The sequence below is a fragment of the Hyaena hyaena genome, unplaced genomic scaffold, assembly GCF_003009895.1.
Source record: "Hyaena hyaena isolate Hyena2069 unplaced genomic scaffold, ASM300989v1 scaffold_388, whole genome shotgun sequence".
NCBI lineage: Eukaryota > Metazoa > Chordata > Mammalia > Carnivora > Hyaenidae > Hyaena > Hyaena hyaena.
The window spans coordinates 356,987-372,380 of record NW_024081021.1 but is presented as its reverse complement, the minus strand read 5'-3'; the positions used below and the strand labels follow the sequence as shown (position 1 = coordinate 372,380).

Genomic DNA, 15,394 nt, shown 5'->3' with positions numbered 1-15,394 from the left:
AAAGAAACCTTGTTTTTCTCTTACTGCATATACGTGTAAGAATTCCTCTAGCATATAAATAACTTCCCAGCGTGGAGCCTACTCAAAAAAAAAAAAAAAAAAAAAAAGAGAGACTCCCCCAAACCCCAACTTCTTTGTCCACATTTCTTCTCTCTGAAATGGGGGCAATTGCTAAGTCTCTGGGTTGTTGAGAGGATTCCTGTCCCAGTGCCTGGCCTAAAGTCAGAGTCATTCGGTAAATATAAGTTCCTTTTTCTGTGGAAGTAAATTCTGAAGTAACTTAAAATACTTCTTTAAAAACAATTATAACCTATTTCAAACTTATATAAAAATGATAGACGGGTCCCTGGGTAGATCATTCGGTTGTGTGATTCCTGCTTAGGTCATGATTCCAGCATTGTGGAATTGAGCCCCACCTGCTTGATATTCTCCCTCTGCCCCTTTCCCCCACTTGCTCACTCTCTGTCAAATAAAATTTTTTGAAAAGTTATAGAAAAATATTATAGATGTCAAAGTGCTCATTGTCTAGATCTAATGCATAGTATATGCCCTATTTGTTTTGAATCATTTTTAAAAGTGTTTTTAAATTTATTTTTAATTTTAATTTTTTAATTTTTTAATGTTTTTATGTATCTCTGAGAGAGAGAGAGAGACAGCTTGAGCAGGGGAGGGTCAGAGAGAGAGGGAGACACAGAATCTGAAACAGGCTCCAGGCTCTGAGCTGTCAGTACAGAGCCCGATGTGGGGCTCAAACATGACCTGAGCCGAAGTCAGGCGCTTAACTTACTGAGCCACCCAGGTGCCCCTTAAATTTATTTTTGAGAGAGGGACAGACAGAGCGTGAGCAGGGGAGGGGCAGAGAGAGGAGACACAGAATCCGAAGCAGGCTCCAGGCTCCGAGCTGTCAGCATAGCCTGAAGAGGGGCTCGAATTCAATGAAATGTGAGATCATGACCTGAGCCGAAGTTGGACACCTAACCGACTGAGCCACCCAGGTGCCCCCATTTCTAGTTTTATTTATTTTTATTTAGACAAAAATCTTTTTTAAGTTTATTTATTTTGAGAGAGAGAGCATGAGTTGAGTAGAGGCAGAGAGAGAATTCCAGGCAGGCTTGGGGTTTGAATTCAGAAACTCTGAGATCATGACCTGAGCTGAGATCAAGAGTTTGACATTTGGGGCACCTGGGTGGCTCAGTCCGTTAAGAAACCTTCCTTCGTTTCTTCCTTCCCTCCACAGACACACACTTATCTTGAAGTTGGTATACATATTTCCTGTTCTTTTAATAGTCCTATAACATACATGTATTTAAAAAACTTTTTTTAATGTTTTTACTTATTTCTGAGACAGAGAGTGACAGCGTGAGCAGGGGAGGGTAAGAGAGAGAGGGAGATACAGAACCTGAAACAGGCTCCAGGCTCTGAGCTGGCAGTCAGCACAGAGCCCGACGTGGGGCTCAAACCCGCGAACTGAGATCACTACCTCAGCCGAAGTCGGACGCTTAACCGACTGAGCCACCCAGGCACCCCCAACATATACGTATTTTTAAACAATATACAGTATTGTGCCGTATTTAAAAAATTTTAGTAAGTGGCTTAAGGTACGTACTTGTGGTTTGACTTGTTTTTTTATTTGACATCGGTTTTGAAGTTTAGCCATGTATACACACTTATATCTTATTCGTTAACTTTAATTTTCTATTTAATGGTTTATTTATCTATGAATATTTAGATTGTTTCAGAATTTTTTTTTTTTTTTTTTGCAATTTCAAACAGCACTTCAGTGAACGACAAACCTTGTTTTTCTATTCCTGTGCATATGTGTAAGAACTCCTCTAGCATATAAATAACTTCATTAAACATTTTTTTTCAGTATTGTGTACTCTAATTCTTTAACAACTGGGACTTGTTGTATGTGTCCCCCCACCCCCTAAAAAACTTAAGAGCAGATGCAAGACCCTTGGGGCGACTTGGGTGAGATTTTCTACCACACTTAACTTTAAAAGAAAATCAGAAAAACCTTAGTGAGGACTTTAGGTTACAGAACCTAAATAGATTTTTTCTGAATTTCTGTGTTGTTGCTTAGAGTCCCCTGAGCCATTATTTATTCTATCATCTCTTAACTAGCTAACAAAATTGACTTCATACACTGCAACCTCATTTAAAATATCTAAATTAAATTAACTTCAGTTGAAAAATGTTTTCCTTATCTCAAAGTACGCTTACATTTAAGTGTATGCTTTGAGAACTGCTTAATATTTGGTTATAAGCTTTGGGGAAAATACCTTGCATTTACATGTTTGTAGTCTGTTTTACATTTTTCTTAATCTAGATAAATTCACAAAAACATTTTTATGCCTCAGTATTCTTTAAATGGGAACAGCAAAAATTCTGTGACATCAGTGCTGGTTACTGTGGAAACAGTAATTTTCAAGTAGAAAATAATATGTGAATCTTCTAAGAAAACAACTTTTGTTTATCTCCTGATTTGACAGTAATTAAGGAAGGACATGGATTACATTAGATACTCTTTAAAAGCAATTTTAGCAAAATGATTAGCAAAAGGGGCAAAGCTAATGTGGGAAAATATCTGACACCTGAAATTGTTAATAGATCTTCTGGAATTTTTGAAGTTTTTATTTTTGCAATTTGCATTGTAGGTCCTGTTTTATATGACTTTGTGAGATCTTAATAATGCTATTTTATAGGAGCAAATAGTTAAAATGTTTTCTTGTAGGACCTGACTGGTTAATAGCTGCTTCTCTTTTTAAAAATAAAAAAAACAAAACAAAACAAAACTATATTCACGAAGTCCAAGTTTGTGTCAGCAATCTTACTCCAGGCTGCATCTGTCTGGGAGAGAGGCAGGGAAGCCCAGCACTGTTTAAAAAAGCTCACCCAGGTGACTGATGATGGCTTCAGGCTAACAATTTTCAACCCCAGCTGTATATCATGTCAACGTATTAAAACATTTTCTGCACTTAACATTTTTAAAGTAGGGATATGTATGTTCACTGCCTGTTTTCACTGTGTCTAGAATCCTCAGTGGTTAGGCTGGAGTGGTTAGTTACATCAGAATATTAGCCGTCTCCCAGGAAGAATACAGGATTACAGTTTAGCTTGAAAATCTTTCTCCTTCTGTTAAAACTTTGACATTAGTAGAAACTACAAAATAAAATGTGTTTCTTCCGTAGTAAACACCTGTAAAACATGGCAGTCCTTGGTGCTCCATTAGGTTCTCAGACCAGCAGTGTTGGTATCACTTTGGTGTTAGAAATGTGCGGTTTTAGGCTCCACTCCAGATTTACTGAATCAGAATATGCATTTTAACAAGATCCCCAAGTGATTCATATGCATGTTAAAAGTTTGAGAAGCACTGCTGGAGAGGAAAAACACTAAATAAGACCTGACCCAATTCTCCCTGCAAACAGAAGTCTAGTCCTATGTTTTCCTCATCTGTCAAATGACTGAATTTGGCTGTCTAATCGCTAAAGCCCCTGTGAGTGATATATTAGATTTAGTGTTAAGTATTGAAGCTAATTTTTAGGCATATGTACTAGAACTTGAATGTCCTCATGTGTCTTGACATATGTATTCTAGAAAGCATATGTGTAACCTGTTGATGCTTAAAATACTTGCAAAAACAAAACAAAAGCCCCAGTATGAACAGCTGTCTTGAGTTCTTTAAGACAATAAGTATTAGTAACTTCCTAATAACCAGAATATTTTGGCATGATGAGGTTGTGGATTCACAGGAATTCATTTACAAAGAAGTGTATTTTTTCACCATTGGAGACCCTCAAAATTATATTTTCCAGGTCCTGAATTCAGGTCAAGAGAAAACATTTTAAATTGAATATGAGCAGTGTCAGAATTGATGGACAGCTCTAATTTTTCATCACATTGGAGTATAACCTTCATGGACAATACTCCTTGATGGGGACAGTACTAACTAGAATATTTTTCTCCTGGAAAATTAACTAATAAATTGGTTGCATGGCTTTATCCTCTCATTTTATAAAAGAAAGTGCTAAGGGGAATAGCTGTATGTAATTTTTTCAAAATCTGCCATACTGAAATGATTTACATAAAATTCGCTGAGTTTTGAGTACCTTTGATGAGTTTTGATGAGTATATAGTTTTGTAACCACCACCCCCACAGTCATGATGTAGAACATTTCTGTCATCTGAAAACACTCCCTTGTACCCCATTATAGTTGTCTTAACTTGGGCTGCTACAACAAATTAGCATAGACTGGGTGGCTTAAGCAGACATTTATTTTTCAATTATGTAGGCTGGGAAGCCCAATATCAAGGTGCCAGCAGATTTGGTTTCAGTCCTCTTCTCCGGTTTGTAGATGGCTGTCTTATGTGTCCTCACACGGTGGAGAAAGAGGTCATCTGTCTCAAGTCTCTTACTAATCCCATACATGAGGGCTCTGCCCCAGGGACCTTATTATCCCAATAGGCCCCACCTCCAACTGCCATCATATTGGGGATTAGGGCTTCAACAGAGGAATTCGGGGGACACACATTCAGTTTGTAGCAGTAGTCAGTTCTCTTCCCCTGCCATCAGCTCTTGGTAGTCAGTGATCTGCTTTCTGTTATTGTAGTTTTATTTTTTCTAGACGTTCATTATACATAGACTCATATAATACAGCATTTTGTGTGTGGCTCCCTTCACTAAGTATATAGCTTTTTAGATAATCTGTGTTATTGTGTATTTCAGTAATTCATTTCTTTTCATTTCTAAGTAATAAATAGTCCATTGTATGGATTTAACACAATTTATGCATTTTCCAGTAAACGGACATTTGGGTTGTTTCCAGTTTATGGTCATTATGAATGAAGCTGCTATGAACATTCATTTTCAAGTCTTTTGTTATAATAATGTTTTAGTTTCTCTTTTAAGTACCTAGGAGTGTGATTACTGGTTGTATGGTAAATATGTTTAACTGGGGCTCCTGGCTTGCTCAGTCAGTAGAGCGTGCAACTCTTGATCTCAAGGTCATGAGTTCAAGTCCCACATTGGACATAGAGATTACTAGAAAAAAAATGTTTAAGTTTCTATAAGGTATTACCAAAAAGTTTTTCAAACTGATTGTATCATTTTGTCCTCTCTCTCTCTTTTTTTAAACATTAATTCATTTTTGAGAGACAGAGTGCAAGCAGGGGTGGGGCAGAAAGAAAGGGAGACACAGAATCTGAAGCAGGCTCCAGGTTATGAGCTGTCAGCACAGAGCCCGATGCAGGGCTTGTACCTGTGAACCATGAGATCATGACCTGAGTTGAAGTCAAATGCTAAACTGACTGAACCACCCAGGCGCCCCAATGGATTTGATTTTAAATCTCTTTTTCTTTTCAGCTCTCCCTAGTGAAGAGTACCTACTTTTAGTTAGCTGACTGATAATGATTTCTTAGGGTTTTTGCTCTCACATTTTAGGAAGCAAGAATTGATGTGTATTTACAACTGTTTTTATGGGGAAGTGGGTTGAGGAGAATGGTGGGGTAGGCACAGAACTTTACATTTGCTTAACCTTGTATATTTTGAAAACGTTTTTTCTTTTGTCCTTCAATCTGTCTCCCAGTCACGAAAATGCTGTGGAAGTAGAAAAAAGGTTGAGAAATTATTATAGAATATTTGAGACTTTTCTCTCACTTCTTGATGTTTATTTTTATCTTGAGAGAGAGAGAGTGTGTGTGCGCGCACGCATGCACCTGCCCTGGGGAGGAACAGAGAGAGGAGACAGAGGGAGTCCCAAGCAGTCTCTACACTGTCAGTGCAGAGCCCAACTCAGGGCTCGATGTCACAAATTGTGAGATCATAACCTGAGCTGAAATTAAGAATCAGATGCTTAACTGACTGAGCCACCCAGGCGCCCCAACTTTTCTCTAACTTTGAATAGTGCTGACTTGTATCTCGTTTGTACTTGGATCTGCTTCATCTCTTAATAAAGCCTTCACTGCTTTTTAAAAGAAACTTTCTATTAGGGAAATTTCAAGTATGTTCTGAAGTGAAGAGAACAATATAAGGAACCTGTGTATATACATCTCCCTGTGTATATACACTCTCTCTCAAGATAAAAATAAACATCAAGAAGTGAGAGAAAAGTCTGAAATATTCTATAACACAGCTTTCTCAACCTTTTTTCTACTTCCACAGCATTTTCGTGACTGGGAGACAGATTGAAGGACAAAAGAAAAAACGTTTTCAAAATATACAAGGTTAAGCAATTGTAAAGTTCTGTGCCTACCCCACCATTCTCCTCAACCCACTTCCCCATAAAAACAGTTGTAAATACACATCAATTCTTGCTTCCTAAAATGTGAGAGCAAAAACCCTAAGAAATCATTATCAGTCAGCTAACTAAAAGTAGGTACTCTTCACTAGGGAGAGCTGAAAAGAAAAAGAGATTTAAAATCAAATCTCCCAGATTGAATGATTATCAATGCAACGGCCACTTTGTTTTATCTATTCTTCCACAGCCAGCCTCCCCATCAGATTATGATGCCTTTCTGGTGCCTTAGCTCGGTGCTTGAGATGTTCATTAAGATCTTTCCATCACAGCTGGGCCAGAATGCCAACGTATCCCAGTACTGATTTCATTTCTGGTGTCTGTGTTCCTCTTTCAACACTGTAGTAGCAGCTTTCTGGTAAGCTTTGCATAGTGTTGTGTTCCTCTGCATCTGTGAAGCTCGTTGCCCTTGGCCAAGGACTTCTAGGCTCCACCCCTGCACAGCTCCTTTTTCCCTCTGTCCTGTGTAACAGATTCCAACTGCTTTAGCATTCCTGAACTCAGATCTTTGCTTGTGCTTCGGTTCCCCTTACTGTGTTTAGGAAATTGTTTCTCCGCAGAGTGAAGGCTGATGATCACGGGGCTCACCTTGTGAGTTTCCTTCTATTGAGGATTACTCTCTTCTGATTATTACCCATCCTCGAGAAAAGATGCATCATGTATTTTGTCTAGTTTTATAGTTTGTGACAGGAGGGCCAGTCTGGTACCAGTTACTCTAATGACTAGAAGAGGAAGTCCCAAGTATTATTTTTGTTTTTGTTTTTGCTTTTCCCTGTAAGCGTACCTGTGTTTTTAAAAACAAAGCAAAACAAAATTGGGGATAAACTGTACTAATTTATGATCTGCCTTTTCCCTATTTATTTATACTGATGTTTCCAATAACTTAATTTCTTAAATGTGCAGATGTGTGTTTTTAAGCTACACAATAGTCCACATGTGATTAAAAGAACCGTTGGACCTATTTCCAGTGGAGTCCCACACTCAGCAGTAAACTTGCACATCTTTGTTAGCGTCTTCATTTGTTTTTAATGTTTATATGTTTGTTTTGAGAGAGAGAGAGAGAGAGAACACGCATGCATGCAAGTAGGGGAGGGGCAGAGAGAGAGGGAGACACCGAATGGGAAGGAGGCTCCAGGCTCTGAGCTGTCAGCACAAAGCCTGATGTGGGGGCTTGATCCCACAAACCGTGAGATCATGACCTGAGCCTAAATCAAAGTTAAATGCTTAACTGACTGCACCACTCAGATGCCCCTAGCATCTTTATTTTCTTATAACAAATTCCTACAAATAGGTTTGCCATGGTATGACCTCTTTAAGGCTTTAAAAAATATGTGCTAGAATAGACTTCTGAATACTTAGATACTGTTTTCATTTGGTTATAGAGTATAAATGTTGAAGGCCAAGTACCAGACACCAAAACATTGCTTTTGTCAAACTGCTAATTTGAATCCAGGCTACTTTCCATAAAAATTTGTTTCAAGTTTTTAGTTGGAATGTGAATAATAACTTAAAATATACTTTCATTGCTTTTGAAAAGTGAATTACTCCTTACTTGGTTTTCTTTCTACAAGTTTAATTTGGGGTTGAAATAATCTAACGTTAGTAACATTTTATTGTAATGCAGATTTGTAGCATCTTTATATTGCCTTAGCGTATAATTATGCCTGAAGTTTGCAGACGGATCTAGGTCAGTTCTGAAGTGTAAATTTTGCTGTTGGAATATTTACTGAATGTATGAATTTGGCAGATTTAAGATAAGTATGTTTAAAGAGCAATCAAAAAGACAAATGTCTTGTTTTATAGACTTTTTTTTAGAGCACTTCATTGCAAAATTGAGTGGAAAATACAGAGTACACATGCATCCCCCGTCCCCACACACCAACAGCTGCCCTGCTCCACACCAGAGCGGTACATTTGTTACAGCTGACGAATCTTCACTGACATACGATTATTACTGAAAGTCCACAGTTTACATTAGGCTTCACTTAAAGGGTTGTATATTCTGTGGGTTTTGACAAATGGATGATGCCATGTGTCTGTCTTTGTAGCATCAGGGAGAACAGTTTAACTGCCCTGAAAATCCTTACATTCCACCTGGTCATGTCTCCTCCTCCCCAACCCCTAGCAACCACTGATCTTTTTTAACTAAGACAAGTGTCTTTTTTTGTAGGCCTTGTGGCAAATAGATCAAGTATACTTGGTGTTAAAGTATGGGGAAATATCTGAGGAACAATTGATCTTCTGTAGGTATCTTTCAGCTTTGACCTTGAAAGATCCATTAAGAGGTAGAGTGGGGGAGAACGGACTCAGAACAGTGAATCAGGAAAATTCATTGGAGGGTTGAAGTCTGCTTCAGTCATTTTTTGGCATTGAAAAATGGAAATACAATCACTATTCTCTGCCTGGTATTTAACTCCAATTTAGAGTTATGTTTTTAAATTTAGAACAATGCTAAATTTAAAAAGATATCCAGTTGTTGGTAATTACTGAATGTTAATGTTTACAGGTAGTCTAATGAAATGTATAATTCTTATATTCAATTGCTTATATCAGTGTTTGATGAATGAAGTACTTTGTTGTTAGTACAAATTTGGTAGAGAAATCATGGTGGGGGAGTAAACTTAGTGAACCGTGCCATTGTGCTCCATTATACTTTGGAAACATGTCTACTGCACTTCAGTTTAGAAGTCTGTGGACTAGAAATGGGGACAAATACAGACACCTGCTGCCTGTATATCTGAGGTACCTATCTTTATCCATGCTAATAAAAGTGGCTGCATGGTAACTTGTAGTCAAGCAATCTAGGTGAAATATCAAGTTAATAACTTGAAAGTACCAAGTGGTTTGTTTTTCATTATTTAATTTTATTTACTTAATTTTATTTAATTTTGTTTTTTTTGATAAATTAAAAAAATTTAATGTTTATATTTGAGAAACAGAGAGACAGTGCACAAGTGGGGGAGGGGCAAAGAGAGAGGGAGACACAGAATCCAAAGCAGGCTCCAGGCTCTGAGCTGTTGGCACAGAGCCAGGTGCAGGGCTCAAACTCAATAGCCATGATATCATGACCTGAACTGAAATTGGATGCTTAACTGACTGAGCCACCCAGGTGCCCCTGATTTTATTTTTTTAATGTTTATTTATTTTGACAGAGAACACAATGAGGGGGGAGGGCCCGAGAGAGAGAATCTCCCATCCAAGTACTAACCAGGCCCGACCCTGCTTAGCTTCCGAGATCAGACAAGATTGGGCGCGTTCAGGGTGGTATGGCCGTAGACCCGAGAGAGAGAATCTCAAGCAGGCTCCGTGGTGTCAGCACAGAGCCCAATGTGGGGTTCGATCTCATGAATCATGAGATCATGACCTGAGCTGAAATCAGGAGTTGGATGCTTAGCCAGCTGAGCCACCCAAGAGCCCCTGTTTTATTTTTAAGAAACTAATGCTTTCTTTACAGTAACAACAAGACTATTTGTTGGTTTTAACAAAATCAGCAATCTCCAAATTTGGTCATTGTGATATTTTAGCATTTACTGATTTTGAGCTCTTTTGAATTAATGTATTACTTGGTAGAACTTCATACTTCTAATTGTAATTTTGTGATAAATATACTACTTGAGTTGCTGGAAGTATTTTCCCGAACTAGTTGTGTGACTGTCATATTTGCTTGTAAAGTACGTAGGGGCAGGTAGGTGTAAAACCCCTAAGTAAAATGTGTAAATTTCTTTCATTCAAGAAATATTTATTAAGCAGCTGCTAGGTGCCAAACACTGTTTTGGGTGCTGGGAGATAGAGTGGTCAGTAAGATGATTGAGATTCTTACTTTTGTCATGTATACTTTCTATGGAGGGAGAGAGATAAGGTACAAATGTAAACAAGTGAAAAAGGGTTATTTTAGACATTGAAAAGGACTGTGGGGGAAAAAAACCTGTTTTGTTAAAGTGATGTGGAGGGGTCTGTAATTTAGACCTACTGGTCAAGGAAGAAACCTAGATGATGGAAAATAAAGCCACATGAGTTTGTAGGGGCAGAGCATTCCAGGCAGGGGAGAACACAGGACAAAGAATCTAAGGTGGGAAACAGGTTTGACCTGTTCAAGGAACAGAAAGAGGTCCAGATTGCAGGGGCCAGATCACACAGGACCGTGGAGGTCATGGTTAGGAACTTCAGAGTTGTGTTTTTTTCTGTATATTTTCTGGTTACAGTGGGAAGCTCGTTGAGGGTTTTAAACAGAGGATTGGCAGTTTAAAGGGGGAGACCTATAATAAAAAGCATTTACATATATATTCAAATGATAGGTGGATTCAGATTGGAGAAGTATAGGAGAACTAAACTTGATTAGGAAACTCAGGAAAGATGTTCCTGAGGAAATAATATTTAGGAAATGACGTTTAAACTGAGACTTAAGGAATCAGCATGAATTGATTAGGGCAACAACATGGAAGAGAATATTCCAGACAAAGGAATATCCTGAGTGAAATATGAGTCCAGAAAGGGCTTTAATAAAGCACAAGAATCTGAAAAAAGGCTAACTTCTCTCTTTTGTAGTTTACAGAGGTGAGTAGCACCAAATGAGGCAGGAGAGATTTGGCAGTGAGTACAGGATTTTATAAGGCATGTGTGGGATTTTAGTTGTTAATGCTCTGTAACAGTGATTTAAAGGAGAGTAATTTAGTAACAGTCACATTTATCTATGTTATTTTGTTGCTACCCTGTGGAATTTAGATTGGACTAAAGGAGGGGTCAAAGAGGGAGATCAGGAAGGTGCCACTCTGTATTTGCATACCATTGAAACTGGAAGTGATAATAATATCCTCTTTAATTAAATATTGATTGCTTTTACTTCCAACGATTCTCCTTTGAAATGGCTTGCTCTTTATATTGTCACTGTCTGTAGCACATTTTGAAATAGTGTTGCTGCTTTTGCTGTGTACAGTTAAAGGTGCCTTGTGATGGTAGAAAAGGCTCTCATAGTTTTTGCAAATCAGACAAGCTAGATACTTCTTTCTAGGAGGAAAAAAAGCCATTAGTGTAGAGGTAATCTTTAAGAATCGTGGTTATTGGATAAGGTAGTCTTGCCATGTTGGCTAATAATGTGCTACTCCTCAGTGTACTGGCTGTCTCCTGGGAGAGAAGGGACTGTCATTGCACTGAACACAGTAGATATTGTATGTCTCCTTAGATTGGAAAGGACCATTCAGTAGACAGACTCAAGGGGAGAGTCTCTTAAAAAATGTTGATGTGAGAAAGGATAAGGTCCCTGGGAGTGACTTGGCTACATGAGAGCAAGCAATTGATAGAGAAGAAAGCCTGACAAGGGATATAAGTCTCTGAAATTAGCTATTAGGTGTTTCTGTGTGCTTGTTTTGTTTTATTAAAAGGACAGAAACCTAAACTTTAGGAACTTGCCTCTGCTGTTACATATATTTTTATAAGTATTTATGTTGAGAGAGAGCAAGCGAGCGCTCTTGTGTGTGCTCGGGAGAGGGAGAGGGGCAGGGAGAGAGGGAGAGAGAATCCCACGCAGGCTCTGCGCTGTCAGTGTGACACAGGCATCCCACGCTGTTGCATGTTTTATGGTTATTTCTTTATTACTATTCAGTAAGGTTCTGCAAAGGTTACCTTGTTTTGGTATGCTGGGTGAACAAAGGAATAGTTTATATACCTGTTCTGGGGAGTTATATAATTTGAAGTGGTGGTTGTGGTCTTTGGTGGAAAAGATCTCAGAGGCAGATGAAACTATAGGATATAACTCTGTACCTCACTCACTGTTCTTGTGTTTTCCAACAGAACATTAATCCTGGGCTTTGCTTTAATAAAGGAAGCTGTACTGTTAGGTTAGTCTTACTAAATTAGGGACTCATTAGCTTTACCATAAGTGTCAGTTTTAGAAACTTCTTAGGACCTTAGCTTAACCGTTTAAGTTTCATAGTGAAAAATGTTTACAACTCATATGTTTTAATCTTTGTAACTTGGAGTAATATCCAGGAAATGCCTACCAGGAGAATTGGAATTTGAATTATTAGGTAAAATTGGCCCCCTCCCCCCTCCCCTCACATAGATCCTGTTTCTGTGTGTGTACAGTAGCAGAGATTGTATATAGAAGAATGCAGTGCTCAAGAAACAGCTACTGTTCACATGTAGCTGTTTAGACTTAATAGTAGAGGCTATACTTAGTGTTGTGCTTATCTGTATGTATAGTGGGAAATCTTAGCAATATTCTTGGTCCTATGATAGAGGGAGTGAAAAATCCAGTATGTACTTGAACATCACTTTTTGTAACTATTTTCAGGTGATAGGTAATAAAGGGGAAGTGACTTGAAATTTTGCCTTAGTTGTGATCCTTCAGGAGAAGTTTGTGATGCAGGAATTCAAGCTAACCTTTTTCTCTTTTTTTAATTCTAGGTGAGAATTATGAAGATGATGACCTAGTAAACTCTGATGAGGTTATGAAGAAACCATGTCCAGTACAGATTGTTCTTGCTCATGAAGATGACCATAACTTTGAGCTCGATGAAGAAGCTTTGGAGCAGATATTGCTGCAGGAACACATACGAGATCTTAACATAGTAGTGGTATCCGTGGCAGGAGCTTTTCGTAAAGGGAAATCATTTCTACTGGACTTCATGCTTAGATATATGTATAACAAGGTGAATAGTGTCTTTTAAATTGAACCCAGTTAAAAACAAAAAACAGCCAACCAACCCCATTTAAAAATAATAGACAACAAACAGTAAGAGCTGTGTCTTTAGTTTTACAAAAATCCAGTTCTTGCTAAGACTTCTCAGTTAGGACAGTAATCTAAGTTTGTTTGAGTCCTTGACTCTTCTTCATCTCCATAATTCCTTTTTGCATACACTCCATATTGATGCATATGACTGAGCATCTAGGTTATAGGCATTGTAGCTCTAACCCAAGGTATCTGAGTGTACTCGAAAGCCTCTGATAGATACACTGCTCTCATGTTTTTGTTATTTCTTCACACCTCTCCTTTCTTGATCACCTTTACAATAATGGGTGAAGTAGGCTGATAGAGACTTTTGTAAAAGTACACCAGTGCCCTTCATATAAGTCAGCTTCAGTGACTATTACATTTTGAGATAAAGTCCAGTTCCTCAGTGTGGCTTCCCTGGTCTTCAATAATCTTTGAAAAAGTTTTGTATCTTGCTTCTCTGTGTCAGGTATACTATAGTGTTTGCAGTTCCTCAAGTGTGTCATGTTATTTCTCAAATGTTGCTCTGTCCTTGGCTAATCTTTGCATAGGAGGACTTCCCTGATTTTTTTTTTTTTTTTTTTAAGTAGGGCCATGCAGCTTGGGGCTTGAACTCATGACCCTAAGATCAAGAGTTGTACGCTCTACGATTGAGTCAGCCAGGCGCCCCTAGGCTTGTTCTGATTTATAAGACTATAATATGTCCTTCTTCCAACTCCCATGGCACTAGTCAATAGTTTCATTGATGACTGCTTTAGTTACTTATTTTTCCTGGCTAGTTTAACCTCTGTCAGGAATGGGTCTTCTCCTTACCATGTCTCCCTCACCTAATATTAACTGCCCTGTCGTCAACACTTATTTTCTCTTTCAACCATTGAGTCTCCATCTGTCCACAAATTTTTACTTTTTGATTGTACCAGGCAGTTGTTATTTCCCTCCCCTTCCCTGGCTTTGGAATTTTTCCCCTGAAAAAAAAAAAACAAAAAATAGTTTTACTTGAATCAATGTTTTTCTAACAGTTGAAATTCGGGCTGAGGGAATGGGACTTTGATAGGGACGAAGAAAAAGGAATTAGAAAATTGGAGTGGAGCACTTAGGAAGAAGGGCTTTCTTTACATGGTGTTTGACATTCAGAAGCCACATGAAGATGCTAGAAATAACACTTTGACAGAGTTATGTAATTGTCTAAGCTCTTGTCAGGGCGCTCACCTTCACGAGGTCTATATTAATCTGAAACTGGGTGTGTATGCATCTGCCTTAAGGTAAGTAACAGTTGATTTTCCAGGAAGCTTTTCGGTAAATTCCTTTCATAGGATCTCTAGGCAGGATCAGGAATGCCTGGGTATCGGGAATGTAGTTCATATTAAACAACACTATTTTACATGTTTAGCAAATTGAGAAAGATACAGTGTTTTATACACTTAGACTCTGTTATTTCCTACAATTTTACATCAGAAATAGAAAAATGAATAGTGGCATATTTAAAAAAAACAAGACTGCATTTAAAGATGATAATTGAGGTTCTGACTCCTTAAGTAAGCGTGTGTCTGTCGTATTTACGTGTGTCTGAGCTGTTCCTGCAAATGTCGTTGATTCCAAGTAGGTCACAGACAGAATGTTCAAAGGGGAAAAACACTTAGATCATTTGCCTAGCAGTGACAGATAAGTTTCACTTCAAGTCCCATTTCTGAAGCCATCTCTGATCAGTTAGTAGTGGTTGTTCAGAGGAGAGTAGCAGCCTACACACGTGTCATGTGTTTGCACTCTCTGAAGTCCCTTTTCCTGGGAGACACACTGAAGCCCCAGGAAGGTTATGAGGGCCTGAGTGAGCTTACACACCTGGTTAATGGCTTCTAGGCTGAAGTATCCTTATTGGTTTTCATTGATATGCCTTCCATATAGAATTTATGATATAAATAATCTTATTCTGTTAATTGAAATGGCATCAAACATTGTTGAGTTTTGGGCTAACAGGCCTCTCCTTATACTGATTTAATGGTGGGTCATGCTTTTCCTAAAAGAATTAAATTAAAGGAGAAGTCACAGTGGGATAGTTTTGAATTTATTTCATTAACCTATCTGCCTGCAAAGGTGGGATGCTAACTGAAGAAGGTAGAAGATGAACGTGGCTTATACTGACTTTTTATGTCCTTTTTATTGACCTGGGTAAGGGTACAGTTCACTAAAGGAGCTAAATATAAATATTTTACATGTGATTTAGAAATAGATGACTGTTTCATTTTGAGTGGTTAGTAATTATAATACAAGGCTGAACATGAGCTCTTTTCTGTTGGATAAAAACAAGAAGTGTGGTAGTTCTGTAAAACTAAGAATATTCTAAGATTCTTACCAAACATTTTTTAAAAATTATTTTGAGAGAGAGCATGAGCGA

At 38.1% G+C, this 15,394-nt stretch overlaps 1 protein-coding gene across 3 annotated transcripts in view; it reads left to right on the top strand.

Moving 5' to 3' along the window:
- Nucleotides 1-15,394, top strand: part of ATL2 (atlastin GTPase 2) — a 58,229-nt gene that overhangs the window by 13,015 nt on the left and 29,820 nt on the right. For 2 of the 3 annotated variants that reach the window (XM_039251233.1, XM_039251235.1), the window contains exon 2: nucleotides 12,696-12,940. The exons of the other annotated variant lie outside the window; for it this stretch is intronic. In XM_039251233.1, the coding sequence (XP_039107164.1) occupies nucleotides 12,696-12,940 (245 nt within the window). The remainder of the gene's footprint in view (nucleotides 1-12,695; nucleotides 12,941-15,394) is intronic. 3 annotated transcript variants of the gene reach the window in all.